The following is a 24,246-nucleotide window of genomic DNA, read 5'->3' on the forward strand; positions in this document are numbered from 1 at the left end:
ATTTAATAATAATTATTTACATAAGTTTGGTTTAACTGCGTATGTTGGTTGAAAGGACAATTAAATAGCTTTAAAACAAAAAAAAAATTATGTTAAAATGTTGAAAAGTTTCGGAGAAACATAAAAAAATCCGTGGTAGTTTTTGTTTGGTTTAAAAAAACTTAAATTGCCCATAACTCAAAAAAAAAAAGAGTTAGACCCCCACTTTAAAGGTTATTTCTTCGTCATTTTAGGTATACTTTCATATGACGGCGGCTGGTCACTTCGCCCCGGGACACATTGTATAATCTCTAGCTAAGACATTATCGCCTGTATTAAATGATACGGTCCTATTACCACCATTGTTTATTTGTGATATTTGTCGTTCAATGACTACTTCACTTGTATTTGGAATTAATTTGTCAAATTGTAAACGTGTTGACCTACCTAACATTAGCTGAGCTGGTGTTTCTTGTGTTGTCGAATGAGGTGTATTGCGGTACATTAAAAGAAATTTATTTTATTGGGATTGTGCAGTTGAGCATTTTTTAAAGAAATTTTTTATTGTTTTGACTTCCGATTCCGCACTACCGTTTGATTCCGGGTGGAATGGTGCGCCAGTCATGTGTCTTATGCCTAGATTTTTGCAATATGCTTGAAATTCAAAACCTACGAAACATTTTGCGCCGTCTGATGTAATTGTTTTTGGGATGCCAAATCGTGCTATAGTTTCTGACAATTTTTGAATAACAATATTCGCTGTCATTGAATTTACTTGAAATACTTCTAACCATTTTGTGGTTGCGTCAACAATGATAAAGAAATATTTATTTTGGAATGGTCCGAGAAAATCGCAATGCACTCTAGTCCACGGTTTTTCTGGCCATTTCCACGGTGATATAATATATTTGGGTGGATTCTGTCTGACATTAGTAGGTATATTTTGTACGTTCTATCCAAGTTTTTTAGCGGTGGCAAGGGGCGAATTCTACATAAATTGGTTTTGTTTACCGTGGGTACACAAAATGTTCATTTTATCCACGTGAGTAAAAATTACTCATTTTTTAAATAAATAAGAATTTTGATTAGGTTAATAATCTGTTTTTATTTTTTGTTAGTTTACAATAGCCAATTACAATTACAATTTACATTTTTCTTTAAATATTTTAATATATATAATTTACACAAGTTTTCTTACTTCTCTAGTAAAAGGTACATATTCAACAATTCGGTCATGAATTAATAAACAATATGCAGATACACCCAAAAGTGGTTTTGATGCCTCAATCTCCAATTGCACATCTACTGATGAGGCTGTACCTGAATCACTCTGTTTTGAAGTATCGATAACTACTATGGGGGCATTTTCTAGGAAAGTTGAAGGACTCAACAGCGGATTGCGTATTATTTTTTCGTAGTAGGATTCTTGAAATGATGTATACATATCATATAATATTGAAAAATTGTTTTTATTAAAATCAAAATTTAAATTATCATACGGATAAGCTATTGAATTGAGAAATACTTTCACGTTTGTTAGGTCACATTTATCAAATACACTGCAATCTTTTGTTATTTGATTTTTTCGACCTTTTTGTAAACCAACTATAATAAATCGTGGTTTTTCTAATTTTGAGGCAGTTTTTAAGTTCCATACAGCTTTGGTGGTGGTTCCCAGTTCGGGATACTCAAATGTTTCAAATGATCTAAAAGGAATAAACAAACTTTTTTCTTTTTCTACAAGTTTAAATAATTTTAATCTTTCTTCATCGTCAACGGTGATATGTGGTACCTTCCACACTATTTTATTTAAATCGACTGCACCTGTGGTGACACTTCCTTCGCTTTTTACATTTATGGCATTTAAATCACTATGACGTCTTCGCGTTAATATTAGTTCTTATCTAGAATTAACTAATATTTTTTTAAAATCTTCAAATATACCTAACCAATATTTCAGTGGAATAGATGCACTAAAATCACCCACATTTTTCGTTGACCTTGTATCATTTTTAAAAGTCCAACCTGCATTTTCATAACAATAATAGTCAACTGGGGTACCTGATAGATATCCTTTCAATGAGCTAGTGATACCAAGAACACGTGTACTATCTACTTCTATACCATTGATTTCTAACCGTATTTGTTCAAAGAGATATGAAAAACCATTATTAGAAAGTACCACTTTACCAGCTTCTGATATTTTTCCCTCCAGATATAAAAAGCTTTCATGTAGATACGGATAAACATCTGTTTGTTGAATTGATATACGTATTTCATCGTTATTTTTAAACGAGGTAGTATACGGGGTATATGAGTGAAATTCAATTTTTGTAATTTTAGAATCTGTTTCATACTGTGAACTGATATCTAAAATATCACTCTCAGGCATTTTGTTTTAATGTATATCCTAAAGCTTGTAAAATTTTTTTATTTTCAATAGTTAATTTTAGATTCTGAACGGAGTGAAGATGTATTGATTTTACAATGATGTATGTTTTTTTTTTGTTTTTTTTTTTGTGTCTGTGTACAGCATAACTAGTCGAAAAAATGCTCCAATTTCAAACTATGAGGGTGGTTTCCGATGTAAAATTGAATATCCTTGGTGCATTATAGAGGTAAAAAGTTAACATTTTCCAACGGTTTTCAAAAAAATCGAGAAAAACAAAAAAAAAAATGACGGAAAAACGGCAATTTTTACGCAAAACCAGTTTTCGACCAAATAGATTTTTTTTATGGTTGTAATTCAAAAACTAATCACTGAAAATACTTGAAATTTTCACCAAATGTTAATGTCAGTGGTATCTGTATATAGTTAAATTTTCAAAAAATGTTGACTTTTTTTGTGTTATTTATAGACCACTGAAATTTTCAATTTTTTTGAGAAATTTTTTTAAAGTGTCGATAAAAAATTTTTGGATGACCAAAAAGTTTTGAAAATTTAATACAAGGTTCCTTATGAGTTGTTTTTATTATAGCTAAAAAAAATTAAAAATCGTTAGTCACAATTTTTTTTTATAAGCGTTTTTAGTTCAAATTTTTACAAAATCTGTCGAAAACGCGAAAATTTGCAAGTAATTTTGAAGTTGAAAAATCATAAAATTTTTTTCTTTTATAACTAAATTTTGAAAATTTGGTACAAGGTTCTCCATACATTTTTCTTCAAATATCTGTAAAAAAAACTCTACCGGATTCAGACAAAAAATTTTTATGAGTGTTTGAAATTTAAATTTTTACAAAACCGCGTTAAATAACGGTTTAGCCTCAAACGATTTTTGATATTTGTTATAATTCAAAAAGTATAAGTCGTAGATACTTGAAAATTTTACCAGTTATTTAGATTGGCATTTTATTTACTTGATTTAATTTTCAAAATATTTTGAGTTTTTTTGAGCTATTTATAGACAACTGAAATTTTCAATTTTTCTGAAAAATTTATTTTGAAGGGTCGATAACATTTTTTTGGCCCTTTCAAAATACTTGAAAATTTTATACAAAGTTCCTCATATGTTATTCTTATAGTGATTAAAAAATTATAAGAATACATAGGCACAATTTTTTTTTATTAGCATTTGAAGTTCAAATTTTGACGAAAATTCGTCAAAAGCATGAATATTTGTAAATTATTTGAAGTTGAAAAATCATAACATTTTTTGTGTTTATAACTAAGGATTAAAAATACAACACTAAGTTTTCCATAAGTTTACCTTCAAGTATCTATAGAGAAAACTCGAAGCATCATTATAGGAAAAATTTTAAGTGCGTTTGAATTTTAAATTTTAACGAAATAGCGTAACGATAACGATTTATCCTCAAACGATTTTAAATATTTGTTATTATTCAAAAAGTATAAGTCTTAGATACTTGAAAATTTTACCAGTTATTAAGATAAGCGTTTTCTTTACGTGATTTAATTTTCAAAATATTTTGACTTTTTTTGAGCTATTTATAGACAACTGAAATTTTCAATTTTTCTGAAAATTGTTTTTTTATGTGTCGATAAAATCTTTTTGGCCTTATCAAAATACTTGAAAATTTAATGCAAAGTTCCTCATAAGTTATTATTATAGTGATTAAAAAATTATAAGAATACATAGGCACAATTTTTTTTTTATTAGCATTTGAAGTTCCAATATTGACAACAATTCGTCAAAACCATGAATATTTGCAAATTATTTTGTAGGTATATTTCATAAAAATTTTTATATAAGTAGCTAAGAGTTGAAGATTTAATACAAGGTTTTTCATAAGTTTAACTTACAATTATTATAAAAGAACTTAAATTTTGTTGTATTCAGGCCATTAAAACATAAACCACCTTTTTCACCAACCACTAGAAATTATATCCTAGGCTGACAAATTATCTTCGTTCAGAATCGTTTTTCGTATACAATGATAACTATCATTGGATTCAAATTTAACACTCCTATAATATATAATAATGATCCATACGGCACCTAATGTACAGCAGAGCTTATGCAATGCTTTTTATTAGCATTTGAAGTTCAAATTTTGACAAAAACTCGTCAAAATCATGAATATTTGCAAATTATTTTGTAGTTCAAAATTCATAAAATTGTTTGTATAGGTAGCTAAGAGTAGAAAATTTAATAAAAGATTTCCCATAAGTTTTGCTTCAAAAAGCTATAGAGAAAATTTTAAGAGTCATTATAGGAAAGGTTATGATTTTTCAACTTCAAAATTACTTGCAAATTTTCGCGTTTTCGACAGATTTTGTAAAAATTTGAACTAAAAACGCTTATAAAAAAAAATTGTGACTAACGATTTTTAATTTTTTTTAGCTATAATAAAAACAACTCATAAGGAACCTTGTATTAAATTTTCAAAACTTTTTGGTCATCCAAAAGAGGTGTGGTTAAAAATGTGTTGTTGTTTTTTAAGGTTAAATTATAAAAAATATATTCTGTGAATTAAATGTAAAAAAGTTTTGAAAAATAGACAAAAATGTATAAATAAAAATATTAAAAAAATGTATGTATAAAAATATTAAAAAAAAATTATAGAATAGGTAAATTTTTGATGCACAATTTTTTTATATAATCTATGGTAGTTATTTTATTTGATGAAAATTCTCGGATAATGTTTTCAATGAGCTCCCGTTTTTTTGTTGGTTTTGGTGTATTTACACCACTTCGAGCTTTAATTTGTGTTTCGGATTGTATTCCGGTTAGAATGTCAATAACCTTAAAAATATTAGGATGAGCAGAATTAAATTCGTTGTTGAATCTGCTGTGGAATGATTCACAGCCATTTCGGTCAAAGCAAGGGAAGATGAACATTCAGCCCACATTTCAGGAGGAAAACGACTATCTGACATCATATAATTTTCAAAAATATAGTCGAACACTTTGTCTACTTTATCGTCTATCGGTTTGATAGCCATTAAATCATCTGTAAAACAGTTCAATACTTCTGACGGTGGTAGGTAAGGAACGCCAAATAAATATTTTAGAGATTTTCTTATTTCAGAATCTTTGTTTCTAAATTCTGATGCAAGTCCAACTGACTGAATCTTCCGCCACCAACTTTTACCCAAATGGAATCTACATCCCTTTATTTTTACCGATGGCCAACTTTTTCGTATTGCAAAATGAATAGCCTCTTCAAAATCTGCGAAAACAACTTGTGGGTCAATGTAATCACACAATGCTGAAAAAGCTTTTCCGTAGGTAACCGAGGTTTTATTAGGCAAAAAACAGTAAATCAGGGGAAGATAGTATCCGTTATGTAAAACATGGATGGTAAACATTTGGCAAAAAAATTTTGGACAACACTTAAAAGCGCCATCAACATAAATACTACGGCTATTCTTGAGAATGTTCAAGTTAGTGTTACATGTAAGAATAACAATATTTGATGTTGTATCATTATGAAATAAAAAATTCTCGCCTGTCAAAGTCTTAATACCAATTTTATCTAAAGCATCCTGCGCTTCCTCTGTCGATTTAGGTAATTTTGGTAGTAATTTTGAACGTGCATAATATACTGTCTTACGAATAGCATTGACATCTTGTGTGGTCAAAACATGTAAATCATTAGGTACAAGTTCACATCGGAGAAGTTTCGCGGGCCTTTTGTGCAAATTTTCTTGCGCTTTACGCTTTAAGCTATTGCTAATCTCCCTCCTCCTTAAAACACTGACATCTAATTGCTCATGGTTATGGTCCAGATGTTCATCGTACTTTTCACCAATACTTTTTTGCTTAAAATAAGCCTTACAGCTACGTGTTGTACATTTCCAACGCGTTAGAAAAACTAAAAAACAACTTTTCCTTAAAAAACAACAACACATTTTTAACCACACCTCTTTAGAGACAGTCCTAAGTCTGTATGAAGTGGGAAGGAATTTGTGTTGTAAAAAACAAGATAATACCCGGATTTTACCTGATAGTAAAACTTTTTTCGATGGGAGCCGTTTGGGTGTTGACTTGTTCGTAAAACCTTTTTCGACAGGAGCCGTTTGGGAATTGACCTTTTTGAAAACGGGTGCCGTTTAGGAAAGTCGGGAGCCGTATGGGCTATCCTGACCAGTCTCTGTTCTCCTTTGGGAATTGTTTTTCTAACAATTGTCTATTGTGTATCTTACTGGGGCGCCTCTGATTGTATTATTGTATGTATGTGTTATTATTGTAAATATTATACTTCATTTATTATTATTATTGTAATATCTTGGGTACCCTTCCCTATCCCAGCACCCCGCGAGTCGTTACCGCCGACCGCACTAATCGCAGGAGCGGCTTCGGCGCAAACAATAACCAAGAACTATTTGAATTTGTGGTTTTACATAATCTGTGGTTTCAAAATGTAATGAACATACCCTAGCTAAAAGATATTTTTAATTATTTACCTTTTTCTATAGAAATGAAACATAATATTAATCATTGTTTGTGATTATTATATGTATTTTATATGCAGTTGCTCTTTAATTAATTATAAGTTTCTATGTTTTCTTACCCCCTTTAACATTTATCTGATCTCCTTTTCCACATAAATCAATCCATTTCTTTTGTAACTCTTTATCTTTAGGAAAGCTAAGGAGACGTGGTGTGGGAATAGTTTTTTGGAACGCTTTAATACGACTACCACTCTTACAACCTTTGACGGAACACTGAGGCATATTTAAACAATATTAAATAAATAAAACTAAATATTAGTTTAATAATAAGAATATATTATTACAATTTACAACATTAGAATATTAAATTAAACACAAATAATAAAATATGCAAATTGTATACGTAAACAATTCATAATAACCGAACGTAGAGTACAGGTCTAAAATTTATTGTATCCAATCGTGTGACAACTATTTTGTTTTCTGTAACCAGTGACAACCCTATATACAAACAAGACAATATTTGTTTTTTCGTCAGCCGACAAATACCTGTGTGAACCCCTCTTTAAAATGCGAATTTCGGAGAATCCTTTCTTATTGCCATCCCTTACCGTGAACAATTTCAGTCTTAAGCTACACACAGTGTTTAATGTACTTTGACTACTGCGAATCAATCAGTCAGGACTTCTTTTTTTATATGTATATTTTTTACACGTAGATTATAGGTAATCGTTGTGGTTTTTATAATAATACACTCAATTTTCAATTTTTTTTTTTAATGTTATATTTTTATATTGCATTAATTGGATTACTTTTTTAATTAAAATTTCTATAATCAATGGACACACTAAACAAACAAAAAATAATATTTGTTTTTCGTTAAAAAATAAATCCCTGTATGAGTTCCTCTATAAAATGCAAAATTTGAGGTGCTAATCGCCACTGTGTTAGTTTTATTATCATACATATTATATTACATTTGTGTGCGCCAATCGCCAAAAAACATTCTTATATATTTGTATTATATTATATTGTTTTATAGGCGCTAATCGTCACCTATTTTTTTATATTTATTATTGTATTGTTTATAGGTGCTAATCACCTTATTTATTATTTTTGTGTATTATTTCAATTATTAATTTCGTGTGTGTGTGTGTGTGTGCAATTATTATATAGGTGTTTTTAGGTAGCGGCTGGCCAGCAGTGCACCGACAATTCTGTGAGTTATTATTACCATTATTTTTTATACATTATTGTTACAGCTCTAATAGCTGATTATTATCATTATTTATCATAATCTTATTATACATTATTATTTTATTATTGGTTGTGCCGAACCGGCAATCTTTATATTACATTTTTATACATATTTTTACTTGTTGGGCCAAAAGGGCCGTAAATTTTATTATTATATTATATCTTTTACCACACCTACAATTGCGTTACCATTTTTGTAGAGTTACCTATCCGTTTTAGAATTTAAGTTTTACACACACACAATAATACACACTTGCACACACCACTGCACACTAGCACTCTTTGGTCTTGCTCGGCGACCCCGTCCACTTCCTTAGAGTCGCTATACACACATACACACACATACACAGGACGGTCGGTGTGCAGCGCACGAAGTATTTTGGTGACCGGGCGCGCGTATTAGCATTATATGCTCCCGGCCCGTTCAATTACCAAATTATATAATAATTAGTTTGTAGGCATAATTTATTATTTACTTATTTAATTTATTTTACGCTGTATAGAGAAACTGAGAATTTTGGAAAACCAGTATTATGTGGAGATGTTTCAAGCCAGAAAAAAATCTTACGTAGGTAGGTATGCCGTAAGGACAATTATTGAGATGAAAATTAAATTACATTATAATCAATCTTATTGCCTATTGGTTATATTTCTTGTTTAGTTCCGGGATCAAACGTCCATAGAGGATCGTGCTGTAAACACAGCGCTATTAAGACGAGCTATTGAACAGCTCAATGAGAATAATGACATATTGAGATGTCTCAGAAGCATGGGGCAAGCCAATGCTAATTACTTAAGACGCCAAATCGGTCCACCTCCATCACCATAGCCTTCATCCCAGTGGCGTAATTGAGAATGTTTCATGGGGGGGGGATCAAAATAAATTTGTATGGCAAATTATAATAATTAATTTGACATAATAATTATTGAATAAACTGCAGTGACTGCAATTAAATTTTAATACAATTTTTAACTGGTGTTTATTTAATTTTGCATAATTTTAGCGCGAGTTGTAATGCTAATTATAATAAGTGTACAAAATACGTCATACATATTTAAATATTTTGTACGATTTTAAAATATTTAATTCCGGGTCTAATAATGTTAAGTATTTTAAATAATTTAAAATTATATACTAACGTCAGATCCAGCCTACTTTTAAAAAAAATTCAATAGAGAACTATTACTGATTAGTTGATGGTAATTTTCTTTTTTTTTGCTCCATTTTGCTTTTAGCGTACCTATACAAATATAACTGACACTGTGACTATTAGAAAATGACACTGTGTTACCATATAATCTGTTCTAAATTAAGTACAATGTGTGGCAAGGCACCCAATGTTTATTAGTAGATAATAATTAAAATGAATCAGACCTTATATTTTGAAATCATGCTTGCAGCGGCTTATCGTTAAGACGTTAACGGGTAAACATTTATAATAACCGGGTAATATTTAAGGTATACACAACTAAACATTTTTTTTTTTTTTTTTAGTTTCGTAATAATTTATAAGTTTGTATTTGAAATATTTGTAGGTATAAGACAATATATAATTAATACAGCTCATGGGGGGATCTATCCCCCATAACCCCCCCGTAATTACGCCCCTGCTTCATCCTATATTTGTTTACATTATTTTTTCAAATTAATATTTTTTGACGGTTTAATTGACAAAGACAAACAACCAACAATTATTATTTTAAATTTTTACACAATTTATATTTTTTGACGATTTATTTGACAAACAACGTAAACGACCACATAATTGATACATTTTTTTATTTATTAAAATATTCAGTGCTTAGAACAAAAGGAAACATATACTTACAGCTAGCACCTTCATTAGTAGTTTTGTAGGTTATAAGTTATAACTTATATTCACAGGGCCGGTGCAAGCAAATTTTTATATGTAGGCAAAAATCAAAATTTCCGCCTCTTGTTTTATTATTTTTTCTTATATGCCGCCTCTATATATAAATATAAATTTTGCCGCCGCAGGCTTGTGCCTACGTTGCCTACGCCTATAACCGACCCTGTATATTCATGAACATTAGAGTAAGGACACCGATTATAGCCGACTGTACTGAAAAAACTTGGTCTCGAGACCCAAATTTGTAGCTTCTACCAGAGCGCGCTACAAAGCAGTAGTCATACTGTTGTAACATTGGGAGCATAGGAAATTACGTGATATTTTGTTATTTTATCCTAAACTATTCAATTTGTGAACAAGTATTATAAAATATAATTTAAAGAGCAAATTTGTTTTAATAAAAACAATACAAATTTACATAAAAAGGTCTTTAATATATTAATTATTTGAAATAATAATAGTATATCTAGGACTAGGTACTCTAATGTATTTTTTCCTAATATATGATTTTATTATAATTATTATAATGTATTATTTTATTTAAGATTTTTCTTATTTTTATATAACTTGGTTAAAAATTTACAATAATTTATAATGTTATAATAGTTGATCATTTATAATTACTAAAGAAGAAAATTTAATTCAAAACTTCAAACAATAGCGTGAAAAAAATAATACTAACATCATAACTACATTTATTTTTCAAAACCAAAAGCTGTTTTTATAGGTTTATTTGGAAAATTTAGGTTCATATTCTAATTCTTTTACTTAATACATTTTCACCCTTGAGTATAAGGTCTATGGTTCTGAGACGGTTTTGATCATTGATTAACTAATCACACCTAAATCGCCAACCGGCAACCGTACAACCATGAACTACTACACAGAAGTGTACCACTACATTCTAATAATATTGATACACATAAAGTATCAGATGATTTCAATAAAATATTGAATGATATGAACAGTATTTTAGTTCCATTTAATTGGTCAAGGATTCTCCCTGCTAACAAAAAAATGGTCATATTTAGCAAAGTATTTATAAATAAAGACGTAGAACTACCTTATTTTGAAAGATGTGTACACGAAGATATGACAATTTATTGAATGCAGGTATTTAAATAAAATTATAAATAATTATTCAATTTTGAATCAGTCAAATATGAGAGAACTAAATAATATTCAAAATCTGATTTATAATTTTGATTTGGCTAACATGTGTAGTGGTGTAAAAATACCTGAAGACAGAAAGTACTTAACAAAGACAACTTACAAAGATACATCGGATAGTTTCAGATACGTTAATTGCTCATTAATTTTAAATACAACAGTATCAAATCCAATTGATCTTAAGGCAATTAACAAAAATAAAAAACCAAAAAGTTGTAAATTTTGTAAAAAAATATTGAATTTGATAAAAGAAAAAAAAACTAGTTCACCAAGGTTAAAACGAATACACATCCAAGTTACTCCTAGCAAAAAGTTAAAATTAAAAGCCCTTCATAACCGCAATAAACTTAATACAGAGTAAAAAAAAAGAATTCAAAACAAATTATCTAAAATACTCATTGAATTTAAGGAATATGATACAATAGTTGAAAAATTAATCAAAAACAACACTCCTCCAAATCACTTGTCTAAAAGAAATATTTGCTGCAGCAGAAAAAAAAGGGCCCTAAAGGAAATAGGTATACTGAGGATTGGATAATGTTGTGTATGCTAGGTACTCCATATCAGGTCTCCATCTTCCCTCATTTATGAGAGAAAATATATTACTCCCCGTGCCATGTATCGGGTCCATTAGAAATTATCTGCAATTAATTAAAACATCTTGTGGTCATTAATAATCGTAGACCCATAAGTAAAACATTGTTGGAAAGGTGATAATTGTTTCTATGTTTTGTTGGAATCAGATATTTAAAATTGTTTTTTTTTTTTTTAAATCTATGCATAATTGAATATTTATAAAACATTATTTTGTTAGGTATGCCATAATGCTTACTTGTTAATTCTATCTTCAGAAATCTGTTTCCAACTAAACATATTATATTATATATAAATAAAAATAACACTCCCACGATAACGTCCGCTTCCGTAATCCCGTATGGCCTAGAATATAATTATTACAATATTCAATAATAATAATATTATTTTAATATTTATTATTTATTTAAATGTTGACTACTTATATCATGCCAAATATTGTGTAGTTTAATAAACCTCTAGAGCGCAGCAAAGCACCTGTTCCGGTTTGCTCCGTAATAAAAGCATTTTTGTAAGTATGTGTTTTCAGTTGAGTTGCAAGGGCCTGGTTTAAACACAGAACGGTACAACTGGCAAGTATTAAGTATGGTAATAAGTAATACCTAAGTAAGTGTCTATGTGCTAAGTATGTAGTATACTGGTCTATGCCGTATAAGGCTTATATGAATCATAGGTAATAAAATTATTATTTTTGATAGGACTCGACATTATCAGATCCAGACTCTCTATGGACCATAAAAACGTATAAGATACATGGAAATCAAGTGCTAGTGCCACAGAGTAATAATGTAAATAACAATAATATTACTCTATGGTGCTAGCAGACTTTTAGTACTGAAAAAAACAAAACACTTAAGATAAAGCTTTTTTAAAATTTATGTATTAATTTAAAATTATTGTAACAATTAACAGCAACTGAAGTTAGTCTAAATATGAAAATTTCAATTACATTTAAATAAAGTTTAAGAAGTAGCAATTTTTTTTCCACTTATTGAGTTAATCTTTTCTAAAGTATTACTCAATAATGAACCTTTTTCTTGTTTGAATTTAAACATGTGTAGTAAAATATGTTCTACTATTTCAGGAGCAGTTTTATTTTGTCCATAATAATCTATAAATTCACCTTCTGGATTAACCAAGTACATAATGATTGTATGATCAACCTGAAATTATGAATACAATTATAAATGTATAACTAATTCTAAAAATATAATAATTAAATATGTGATCATAAACTCACAATATAATCATTATCGACGTCTTTTTTTCCAGGGCTATAATAAACTCTATATCTTTTACACACTTGCTGAATTTGATCTGATGTACCACTTAAACCAATGAATTTTGGAGAAAACTCCTTAATATATTTATCTACTACTTGAGGAGTATCTCTGTCTGGATCTACAGTGATGAAAATGCCTTGAATACCTGTATTCATATCTTCTTTTTCTGAAAAATTGCAAACATTACTATGGTAAAGTTATCATTAAAATAATGTTTAATTTTATCATATAGTTACCAAGATCATCTATAACTAACGCCATTTTTTCTAATTCATCAGGACATATATCTGGACAATGACTGAAACCAAAATAGATGAGCATCCATTTCCCCAAAAATTTTTCACTTTTTACAACATTGTTGGATCCATCAATTAACTCAAATGGACCCCCAATTTGTGCTTTTCCTAACTGACGTTTTCTTTCTCGTCTTTGTTCTGAAAATATAAATATTTTTTTTTTAAACATTTTACTTGAGTTATAAACAGATAACATAATATTAAATAATGATATAATTTTAACTTAATCAATAAATACTTTATAAATAAAGAATAGAAATGTAGGTATTATATTTTTATTTTATTTAATAAAAATACAAGTAGCTGGCACAATGACAGAAAATACATGAAACTATCTTTAACATTTAAAATACTATAAAAAACAAAAATATAAATATCACCAAGTACAAACAAGAATATTTAAATTTAAGTTATATTTATGCAAAGTTTTCAAATTGTTTTGGAAATAAGTAAATGTTTCCAAACTTTTAAAAATAAAATATTAAATACAATTGTAATCAAAACATAAGTTTGTATGCAAGTTAAAAATTATCAACACTTACTTTCTTCTTGTTCTTCTTTAAGATATAATAAGTATGAGACCATACCAGCTCCTAAAACACCAGTAATTCCAACAGTTTTCCATGTAACTGGACTATCTTTTCCAAATATGGTTTTTTTACGTTTGGGAAATTCAACAGGTTTATTTAATCCTCCTGACACATTACTAAAGTTGAATTTTGAAATTTGATTAATTTGGAACTATAAAGAAAATAATTACATTTAAGAATATTTAAAAACATAATTAATTAATTAGAAATTAGATTTTACTATTCAAATATTTGAAACTATGGAAAATAACAAAACAAGATAAAAACAAATAAATAATAGAACAAATATATTTTACTCGTTGAAAAATCCTTCTGGAACAAAATGACATGACTATTAGAAATTTTTAAATAAAGAAATATAAATACTGTGAAAACTTATTTAAATACTTGAATCGAATTTTATGATTTTGAACTTCGTAAAAAGATCGTATTAACACATTTAGAGAATAATTTTGTTAGGTCCGTTTTTTTGAATGAATGTAGTAAAGTTTAATTAATTACAACATATTAAGAGCCATTAGAAGTAAACAAAAGTCAAAAACTCGAAAATAAACTTTATATAATTAAGAGTTAAGGACTCGAGGTTAGACAATTTTTTGTCCACAAACCACGAATGGCACGAATAATAAATATTACCTATTATCACTTAACAAGACTAGACAAGACAGATAAGACTTGCTTATCACTAAAAGAACACCCGTGGATTAGAGGATTTTATATTTTTTATCAATATCTTAATAATTATACCATAGAATAAAGATTAGACGCCGACGGCCGGCACGCCGCATTCGCCATTCGGGGCTCGGGTACGGCACGATCATTTAAAATCGTTTGTTAACCCCTATTTATGTTACATACTATGTCGAAATGTTCCTCGTCATGACATTGCGATAATACAATATTTTTTATAATTAAATTTACATTATCTTAAAATTTAAATAATTATACTGTTTATTATTATATAGTAACAAAAATACTTTGCGGCATAACAGATCACTTACTATAATTATCTTTATAAAAGCGAGTAAAATAAATTAAATATTAATGTTGTACCTGTTCAGCAATAGAACAGTATAATAGAAGAGTGACTATACATAATTAATCATATCTAAATGTTGTGAAAAGGTAATGTTCTTTCAAAATCTATTTGATTTTATGATCATCATTTAGCATTATGCTGAAAGCGAAGTTTAATATACAAGTTTTTGAAAGTTTTTGAATGTTGTCATATTGTAGTGTTAGAAATGTTATGTCTAATATTAAGTTGACTCAATTGTATTTAATATATATAAAATATAACTCATTTTAGGATATGGATTGTGAGCTTACAATTTGAGAAGACTGGTTTTAATTCTTCCAATTTTCTAATTTTGCTGTAGAAATAATGCGCAAGATTTGTTACAGACTCCAAATAATATAATTATTACTCAACCTATTAAATTAATAAGTCTTCTTTTAGAATGAAAATTCTTTACTGTTGATTATTAGTTAATTTTAATTACGTGTTCCTTAACATTTTTAATTTCATTTAAGAATTGTGCTGAATGAATAAGATATTGTTTGTATAATGTTTATCAAGCAGCACATGATGTTAAAGTTGGTTCAGGTCATAAGGTCATTAACATAGGATACTATGATGTTGCCAATGGTGTGTTGGATGATTTAACTACAACAAAAATATAGGTAATATGATTATAATATAAAATCATAAAAGTTTTGTTCATAAATACAGTTAAGGCAATAAAAATACAATTGATTTAATAAATGAGACAAAACTATTTATTTACATAATTTTAAATTGTACAATACAATGAATTGATTTAATAGGTACAAAATATTATTTTAAATGTTTTACATATCCATATAGTTAATGAGAATTTGTAAATGATTTATTCGTGTAACATCAGTTTTCAGAATTATTTTGTTTCATTCCAAGATAATATCCTGAAACATATTAATAACAGACATAAATAAATTATAATTGTTCTACTATAACGGATTGCTTGAGTAGTAAATACTTAAGTCAAAATATATGGTAAATATTAAGTATTTTTAATAGTATTTTGTAATGTTGGTCATTGGGAAAATATTTTTAAATAAGAAATTAATACTTATTGTAATTACATTTTTAAATTTTAGATTCTGAGTGAAGCAAGAAATGTATTGGTTTTACAATGTTTATTTCTTTTTCTTTTTTTATTTTGGAAATACTTTCTTTTCCTAAACTTGCTCAAAAGTCAAAAGTATCTATCTAATGTAGCATCTTTTCTTAAAGGTAATCTTAATAGGTTCTTGAGCTAGTATTTTAAAGAGATCATTTTTAAATTTTCGAAACGATACTCAAAATAAAAGCAGTTAAAGGAGAAAAAACATACGATTTCACGATTTTATAATATTAAATAATTATGGACAGTATTTTCTACCAAAAGTATTGCTTCAAATGAAAAATGACAAGAGACATTTTTTGTTGGATTTTGTTCCTAACGGTTTAAAGTCTGGAAAATTTTAGCTATTTTTGAGCTATTTAAAGACATTTTAATTTTGGGAGTTTTTTTGTTGTTGTGATTTAGTTAAAAACATCCGTAAAAACTTGAAATTTGGGTTGCTTACTTATAATATAAGCCTTACCTAGACATGGTAAAGTTTTCAAAACATTTGCGGGACTTGAGATTTTTTTAGAATTATATAAATATTTTTGATAAGTACCTACTAATTTTGTATTTTAGATGTACCTATTTATTTATATTGTTATATAACAAATTATAGATTGTTAATAATGTAATACTATCCAGCAAGCTTCACTCAGAATTGTTTTTATTAGCAATGGTATACTGTTGCTCACAGATAAAAATTAAATAACCTTGTGTATCCCACCTTCCCAACTTCTCACTTAAACCAGTTACTGCACATTCAGAATTTTTTTTTTTTGGTACTTAAACCAAGCATTTTTGTTGGTATGTAAGTTAAAGTATACTTAAAGAATTTTAATAAAATAAAAGAATCGTAAAAGATGTAGGATAGAATAAATTTATTTTTAGATTAACTTAACATATTTTTTAAAATGTAGCAAAATTTTCAATAATTTGTTTAATGAGAATAAAATACTAATCTAATAATCAAACTATTCCAACAATTTTAAGTGTTAATATTAAATAATGCCTTGTTTTTATAAAACAGTTTTATAGTTTATAAATAGCACTTAATTCTTATCAATAATTGAATGATTATATTAAGTAAAAGTGAAAAATAAAGAAGTAGGTAATTAATAAAAATCAAAGAGTATCTGCACTGCATGCAGATACATAGGTACATGTATATGTCTTGTTATAGCAACCGGTTGCTATATATAATACCGTCTCGACTGGTAACATTCTCTGTGCCCCATAAATTAACAGAATGACCCTCAGCCATAAGACATATACATGCCAAAACTAATAATTAATAATAATAAATTAACAAACCAACCAGTATGAAATCCACTCATATAATATGACATGAGCATTGATGTGAGAGCTTCTCTTTCAGTTTTAGGTAAATTTTTTATACTGTCTGGTGGTGGTGGGGGTGGTGGAAATAGTACTTCTGTACCCTTAAAATAAATAAAAACATTTAAGTCACTTAGCAAATAATGTTACTATATGATTTTTTATGTTTTTCTAATTATTTTTTTTTCAATACAAATTTTAAGACAATTATTAAAAGGATTTATAAATTAAATATATCATACCTCAAATCCGTTTGTTGGTTCAGTTTGATAATTCTTATTAGCATTAGTCTATAAAAGTTAAAATAATATACAATTACATAATGTTCAATCGATATTAAACTGATTAATTATGCCCTATGTACCGTTGTTGTAGTTATTAAAATTGAGAAAAATATAATGAATTATGCTAATAGAAAGCCTAATTCATTATATTTTACCTAAATAACAAACATCCTAAAAATATTTTAATATTAAATTTTATGGATAAAGTGTTTATAATACCAAACCTAAGTACCTAGGGTAACTTTAGACCGGACCCTAACTTATAAATCCCACAAAGAAAGATTATTTTATAAACTTAAAAAATAAATTATTTACAACCAGTCATAACCAATTGGAAAGCTGATGCGGGAACATAAAAGAATGTAGTACTTAAACTATTCTGTTTAGTTGCTAAATTATCTAGTGCGGATACATAGTGCATGAGCAAAGAAAGTTTAAAAAACTCCATTTTAAAATGCTAAACCCTTATTTGAGTTAGGACTGATGACATACTAAAAGAGGGGAATACTAAATATGTAAGTGGAAATCAATATGGGATAAACAAAACATAGTAAATAAAGACCCTTGTTCAATTACATAAATTCTACTGGGTCTACACAATTAATTATTCAATGAATGGATTTTGCACAAATCATAGATGTGCCTAATCCCTTAAAAAATGGAAATTAAAATTCAGAAAAATGGGATAATGAAGCTGGTAGGCAAATAATCTTGGATATCCCTGTGGAGTATAGCTTACACTAAATCAAAAGGAGCTTGTAAGACCTTCATAACTTGAACCCATATTTGGTCACATGGCTCAAAAAACTCTGAATTCAAAATTTATTATTCACATTTTACAATATAATTTTATTGAGTAGTTACCAACAATAACAAATACTCCTATCTAATTTTATCGTATTTTATCAACTATGAATATATGTATATATTTATATTGTAAAATAAAGATTATATAATATTTAACTTACTTTTTTCTTTGGTCTGGTTTTTACACTAGACTCGACGCTTTCCTAAATTATTAAGCATCAACACATTAAGTAATTAAATGATAAAATACAATTTAATGTTATGTTTATTAATATGATCAAGTTAAATATGTTATTTGTATTTTTTTTTAAATGTTGTAGGTAATATATATTATAATTAATATATAATTATCAAAAAATTAGTTCTAAAATAACTTAATGAAAGGTGTAATGAGAAATGTACTAATTTTGGAATACAAATGATTTACATATTTTGTTCTTTAGTTGAAATATGAAATATATAAAATTACCTTAAGATTTATACATATTTAAGTAATAATAATAACAAAAGAAAACAAGTAACTAAAATTGTCAATAAAACACACATTTGAATTTTAGAGTTTGCAAATTGTCAGTACTTAAAAATTTAATAAGATGGTATAAGAGAATATTGTCCCTTATGTGCTATCATTGTTTTAGTTATACATAGCATGTTATTTTTAAAGAAAAAAACATAATTGACATAATAGATACTATTTTTAAATTAAAATTAGATAATTAATTCAAAATTTGAGTAAATAAATTCACTCAAATATTAAAATAGAGTAAATAATAATAAATAATTGAGTAAAATGATTTATTCTTATAGATATAGATTGTAAGAAGACAACATTTTATGTAAACGTTTTCTATAAGATATTAAGCAACTTGTAACCTACCTATAAAATAAATTAATAGACTCGGGAAAATTAAATAATATAAGCAAGTTAAAAATATCATATATTAACAAAATTAAATCTAAACAGGTATACATTTTAATAATACATATTATATAAATATTTTTGAAATATAAATAATTACTTTGTCGTTTAAACTCAGCTCTGACATTGAATCAATAGGGGGTAGTTTTGCCTTGGCCTTCTTTTTCACTTTTTCATACTGTCTGTCATAACTATTGATGAGATCTGAATCATCAACATCGGTGACCTATAAAAGTCACAGAAATATAAATTATGGTGATTATACAGTAGGGAAACTTTGTAATATTCAATCCACTTACTGAATTTCTGTTAAATAGTTGAGTATTTTGGCTTTCAGACATGATTTATTGCAAGCGTTTAATGTGATAGGTACTACACACAATATTGAAAGTCAGAATGAAAATGAACAATGAAACTATTTTCAAATATTATTTAAACGAAATTGTAGTATTTTGCTGTTATCAACCGGCAGTGATGTACTAATAATAATATCAAGTGGTCTTATACGGTAGAAAGATGGTATCTGCATAACCTACAAATAATTGATAAAGTCTTGGTTAAGTGAAGTATGTTGTACTTATTTCTGTAAGTCTGTCTTCTGTGGTATTCACTATTCAGTATTTCAGTCTTTACTACTATAACTGAGTGTTGTTGAGTAAACTTTGAACCGTATTTATATGTTAATATTATATTATTAAGGAAATAAATAGTTTTTATAAATTTACTTTTCAAAATGGAAAAACTAGTCAAAGTTAAGAAACCTACTGAAGAGGAATTAATTCATAACACTTTTAATGCCTTACGAACGGAACAAAGACAGCTAGCGACAAAATTATCAGAAATTGAGCTTGATCTCAATGAACATAGGTTTGTCAATTTATTATAATATTATATTATACTTTTTTTTTTTAACATAATATATTGGTTATAAATATTATAATATATTAATTTTGTTTTAGTATTGTTATCGACACTCTAAACAAGTTGGATGATGAAAGAAAATGTTTCAGACTGATAGGTGGAGTGTTAGTTGAAAGGAAGATTTGTGATGTTCTACCTACACTAATTAAAAATAGAGGAGAAGTTAGTTTTATATATATTTACAAAGTTCTAGTTTTATATTTTCAGCTATTAATATTTTTTTATTATAAATTAAAAAAAAAATAATCTTTATGAACATGGACTTACAATTATTTGATAATATAATGTTTTTTGAAAAGAAGCTCAGTATTTAAATAATTAATCATAATTTATTAATATCTTGAAAAATATTTTATTAATATAAAGAAAATGAATATTTATTATTGAATGAGTTTACTTGATGAATCATAATCCCAAAATATAGACAATTTATAATTACAGTTTTTAATGTTAACACTTAAAACTTTGTTATTTAGTAATTCTTACTCTTTAACTTAATTATACACCATGTTTTTTTTAATTTAAACTGGATTAAATTCATATATTCATAATCATTGTAAAATATAGTAAAAGATTTGTAGTTATTTTAAAATTATTTATTAATGCATTTTTAGTTTTTTTTTATAAATTTCTCATTAATCATCATTAATTTTAAGTTACATTTAAACAATAGCCAATTAATAGTTAACAAAAATGGGCTGTAATAAATTAATTAGTTATTAAATCTGATAATAATTTAATAATATTTATGATAATTATTCATTGACTTAAATTTGTTTTAGATGGGTAAAATTGTGAAAACATTGAATGAACAATTAACTAAAAAAGGAATTGAAATCAATGATTTCAAGAATAAACATAACATACAGGTTAGAGGTGGAATTACCCCGATATCAGAGGAGGTAGAAAGTCAAAGCGATGAAAAAAAAGCTGATCATGGTGGCTCAGTAATTGTTAATAATGTTTAATTTTACTATAATATTTTAATGCACTTCTTATTTTACATATAACTACTTTTTGGTGAGTGTATTGTAAAATATATTGCCTTATGTAACACTCAAAATACTCAAATTAATTTTTAAGTAAAAAAAAAAATGAAGAATTCACCTAATTTTGATTTATTCATTTTTGTATTAATAAAAGTTATTATAAGTTTATTAATAAACATTAACATTTTAACTAGTTCAGTTTTTGATTCTTGTATTATAATTTTCTTTTTAGAATATAGAATGATATATTGTATACTATAGAAGCACATTTATCTTCATTGATCATACAATGTAAATATTTAAACATAATCGTTAAAATATTTTTTATACAAATATACTACTTTAGATTCTATATTAATTATCATTTTTTTATTAGAGTGGTCAGTGGCCTAGACAGGAATTTTTATTAGGGGCCTAGGATATATACATATACCCCAAAAAACTAACTACATCAGTATCTTTGTTCATAAGAGAGATATATATTTTTGCTTAGAACAGACAAAATTTAATAATAATGGCAATTAGTGACTAATTCAGGGTGGTTAGGGGGTTCTAATCCCCCCCTCAGTAAAAGTAATTAAAAATAATTATAATTTGTAAATAATTTTCTGATAAGACTTGTCCTTTGTAGCCTATTTAGATTAAACTTAATGATCAATTGATGTGGCGCTCGGTGTCCAAAAGTCACCACTACACGTCAAAAATAAATATCTTCATGTTTCAGCTTTTATAATCAGTGTTGTAAAATAGTAATATATGTTTCATGTATGATTATAATAAAAATAATTCCCTTTTTTTTCAATCTTCCCCCTCCTCATCACCAAAATCAAATCTAGATATATGCCACTGATAGAAATAAATAAATTTAGAATGAGATACAAAATTTATTATTTAATAATAGATTATTACATTAATATCATATTATGTTATTATATGTTGTAAACATTATAATTATACTTGCATGAAAAATAAATGATTAGTGTGATCATGATGCAATTGGAATTCCGAATTGATATGTATTTTCACTGTTACTTATTTTTTATCACAAATATTGACAACATTATTACATGCTCCATAAATTTATAAATTATATATATATATATATAGTAATGGAATTACTATGTCTATATTTTTTTTATATCACATGTATTTATAATTCATAATAATGATAATGAATTATTGTATTTTAGGTGACTTCAAAGTTCAAAGTATATTTTATTTTATTCTTTTAGCGTGCATGATAATATAAGGTGATTATTTCAAAAACTATTAACATTTTTAAAAATATTTCTTTTATATATAAGCATGTGCACAAGAGACAGGTAAGGCACCTTGCTCCATTGTGAGGTTTTTCACCCCCGAGATCTTGTCAAAGTATTTAATATTTAAAAAAAATATTTTCTATGTGTTTTATGTGAGCAAAATAGGTACTAAAATAATATTGTACTTTATTATACATAATTTTATAATGTCTAACAGTAAGACAGCTTCAGCAATAGTTACTGGATTATTTTTGAAAATAATGGGTGTGCTTTAATGCCATATAGGCAAACAAGTATAGCTATACATAACTTAATTTCAAATTTGAAAATGAAATTTAAACTTCAAAAGTTATTATTATTATATTTAATGTAATTTCTTATTTTTAAAAAGGTCATTGAAATATATTATGATATTTTTATGTTTAAATGTATAATAGTTTAATCAATGTATTTATTATACTTAATTTGGTATAATATAACTAAATAACTACATAACTACATATATATTTTTGTGTGAGAATTAATTTCAAAAATCATCATCGTTATCTTACCTCAAAGTCATAGTTGAAAAAAATTATGAGAAGTCCTGACCTCTGAAGCTCCAAGCTATTGCAGTTAGTGCTTCCTCTTCTGTTTAAAGGATTGTGTATTTTATGTAATTTATACTAAAATAGAACAAAATTTTCTTTGAAAAATATATTTTTAATATTTTTATAGTTATAATTTTTAAATCACAATATACATTTTTATTTTCATATTCTGGAGCAAAATATTTTTTAGAATATGTTCTTTGTGTCAATACAACTTATACAATTTTATTAACATGAATAAATATAATATTTAGAAATAAAACTAATAATAAGAGTTAAAATTGTTTATTTAAAAGTATAAAAATATTATTTTATAATTTAAGTATATATTTTGAAGTAAATATTTAAAGATAAGATACTAATATTTTCATTCAATATAATATTTTTAATATGGTAATGTGTTTTGTCCCAATCAATTTGATAGATTGCTATTAAATTGTTATTTTTGTTATTTAATAATTTATATAATTCTTAAAAATTAAAAATATTATAACACAGCAATCAAAATGAGCACTCTATGTTTATTTCTGTTGTATGATTAGTTTTCACATTTCCTATAAGTTATAAGTAATTATAATTTATAGTTTATATTTATGTTAAAATAATGTGAAAAATAATAATTTTACGGCATTATGAATAGGCAATTTAGATACATAACTGCAGTAGGTCCGTTTTTTGGATATTGTATTTAAAATTTAAAAGAATTTATTATTATCCGTTTAATTATATTTAAGTATGATTATCAATATAAATAATAGATGTATAGTATAACTAAGCATAAGATTAGTCAATTTAATATATAATTTATATGTATAGCTATAACATACCTAATATAGTAACTGGTAATATGCCTATTGCCTAGGAGACAAACGAATTAATACAATTTTAGGTACCTAGTACTTTTATAATATTAAGAATAAAATGACTTGAATAGTTATTTTTGGTATGATAAAAAACTTAACTGACCTTAAAGTTAATATTTTAATGGAAATATATTATCCGGAAAGATTCTTCTTATAAATCGAAATAATATTACATCGAACTTAATAAATAGCTTAAAAAATACATAGTTAAAATCGTGTATACGGATAAT

General features: G+C 26.6%; 4 protein-coding genes across 5 annotated transcripts; 2 read left to right on the top strand and 2 right to left on the bottom strand.

Annotated features, from left to right (window-relative positions):
• The first annotated feature begins 7,484 nt into the window (after positions 1-7,484).
• On the top strand, positions 7,485-9,056 carry LOC126550994 (uncharacterized). The gene is made up of 3 exons (XM_050203749.1): positions 7,485-7,512; positions 8,596-8,660; positions 8,754-9,056. Exons 1-3 carry the CDS (start codon positions 7,485-7,487, stop codon positions 8,919-8,921), a joined length of 261 nt encoding a protein of 86 aa, XP_050059706.1. The 3' UTR covers positions 8,922-9,056.
• A 3,529-nt stretch (positions 9,057-12,585) lies between these two features.
• Positions 12,586-14,490, bottom strand: LOC114130371 (protein SCO1 homolog, mitochondrial). The gene is made up of 5 exons (XM_027995339.2): positions 14,193-14,490; positions 13,849-14,047; positions 13,247-13,444; positions 12,968-13,176; positions 12,586-12,890 (listed from the first exon to the last, which is right to left on the bottom strand). Exons 1-5 carry the CDS (start codon positions 14,223-14,225, stop codon positions 12,690-12,692), a joined length of 840 nt encoding a protein of 279 aa, XP_027851140.1. The 5' UTR covers positions 14,226-14,490; the 3' UTR covers positions 12,586-12,689.
• A 1,162-nt stretch (positions 14,491-15,652) lies between these two features.
• On the bottom strand, positions 15,653-23,228 carry LOC114130370 (uncharacterized). Of its 2 annotated transcripts, XM_027995337.2 has the most exons (7): positions 23,115-23,228; positions 19,691-19,923; positions 19,492-19,617; positions 18,634-18,675; positions 17,624-17,671; positions 17,362-17,485; positions 15,653-15,840 (listed from the first exon to the last, which is right to left on the bottom strand). In XM_027995337.2, the coding sequence occupies exons 2-7, from the start codon at positions 19,730-19,732 to the stop codon at positions 15,800-15,802; spliced, it is 423 nt and encodes a 140-aa protein (XP_027851138.1). In that variant the 5' UTR covers positions 19,733-19,923; positions 23,115-23,228; the 3' UTR covers positions 15,653-15,799. The 2 variants fall into 2 exon arrangements, with proteins under 2 accessions (XP_027851138.1, XP_027851139.1); XM_027995338.2 differs by lacking the exon at positions 18,634-18,675.
• On the top strand, positions 19,949-21,494 carry LOC114130369 (prefoldin subunit 2). Its single transcript, XM_027995336.2, has 3 exons — positions 19,949-20,258; positions 20,351-20,474; positions 21,095-21,494. The coding sequence occupies exons 1-3, from the start codon at positions 20,125-20,127 to the stop codon at positions 21,278-21,280; spliced, it is 444 nt and encodes a 147-aa protein (XP_027851137.1). The 5' UTR covers positions 19,949-20,124; the 3' UTR covers positions 21,281-21,494.
• Positions 23,229-24,246: the final 1,018 nt, after the last annotated feature.

This window comes from Aphis gossypii, chromosome 3 (assembly GCF_020184175.1).
Source record: "Aphis gossypii isolate Hap1 chromosome 3, ASM2018417v2, whole genome shotgun sequence".
NCBI classification, from domain to species: domain Eukaryota; kingdom Metazoa; phylum Arthropoda; class Insecta; order Hemiptera; family Aphididae; genus Aphis; species Aphis gossypii.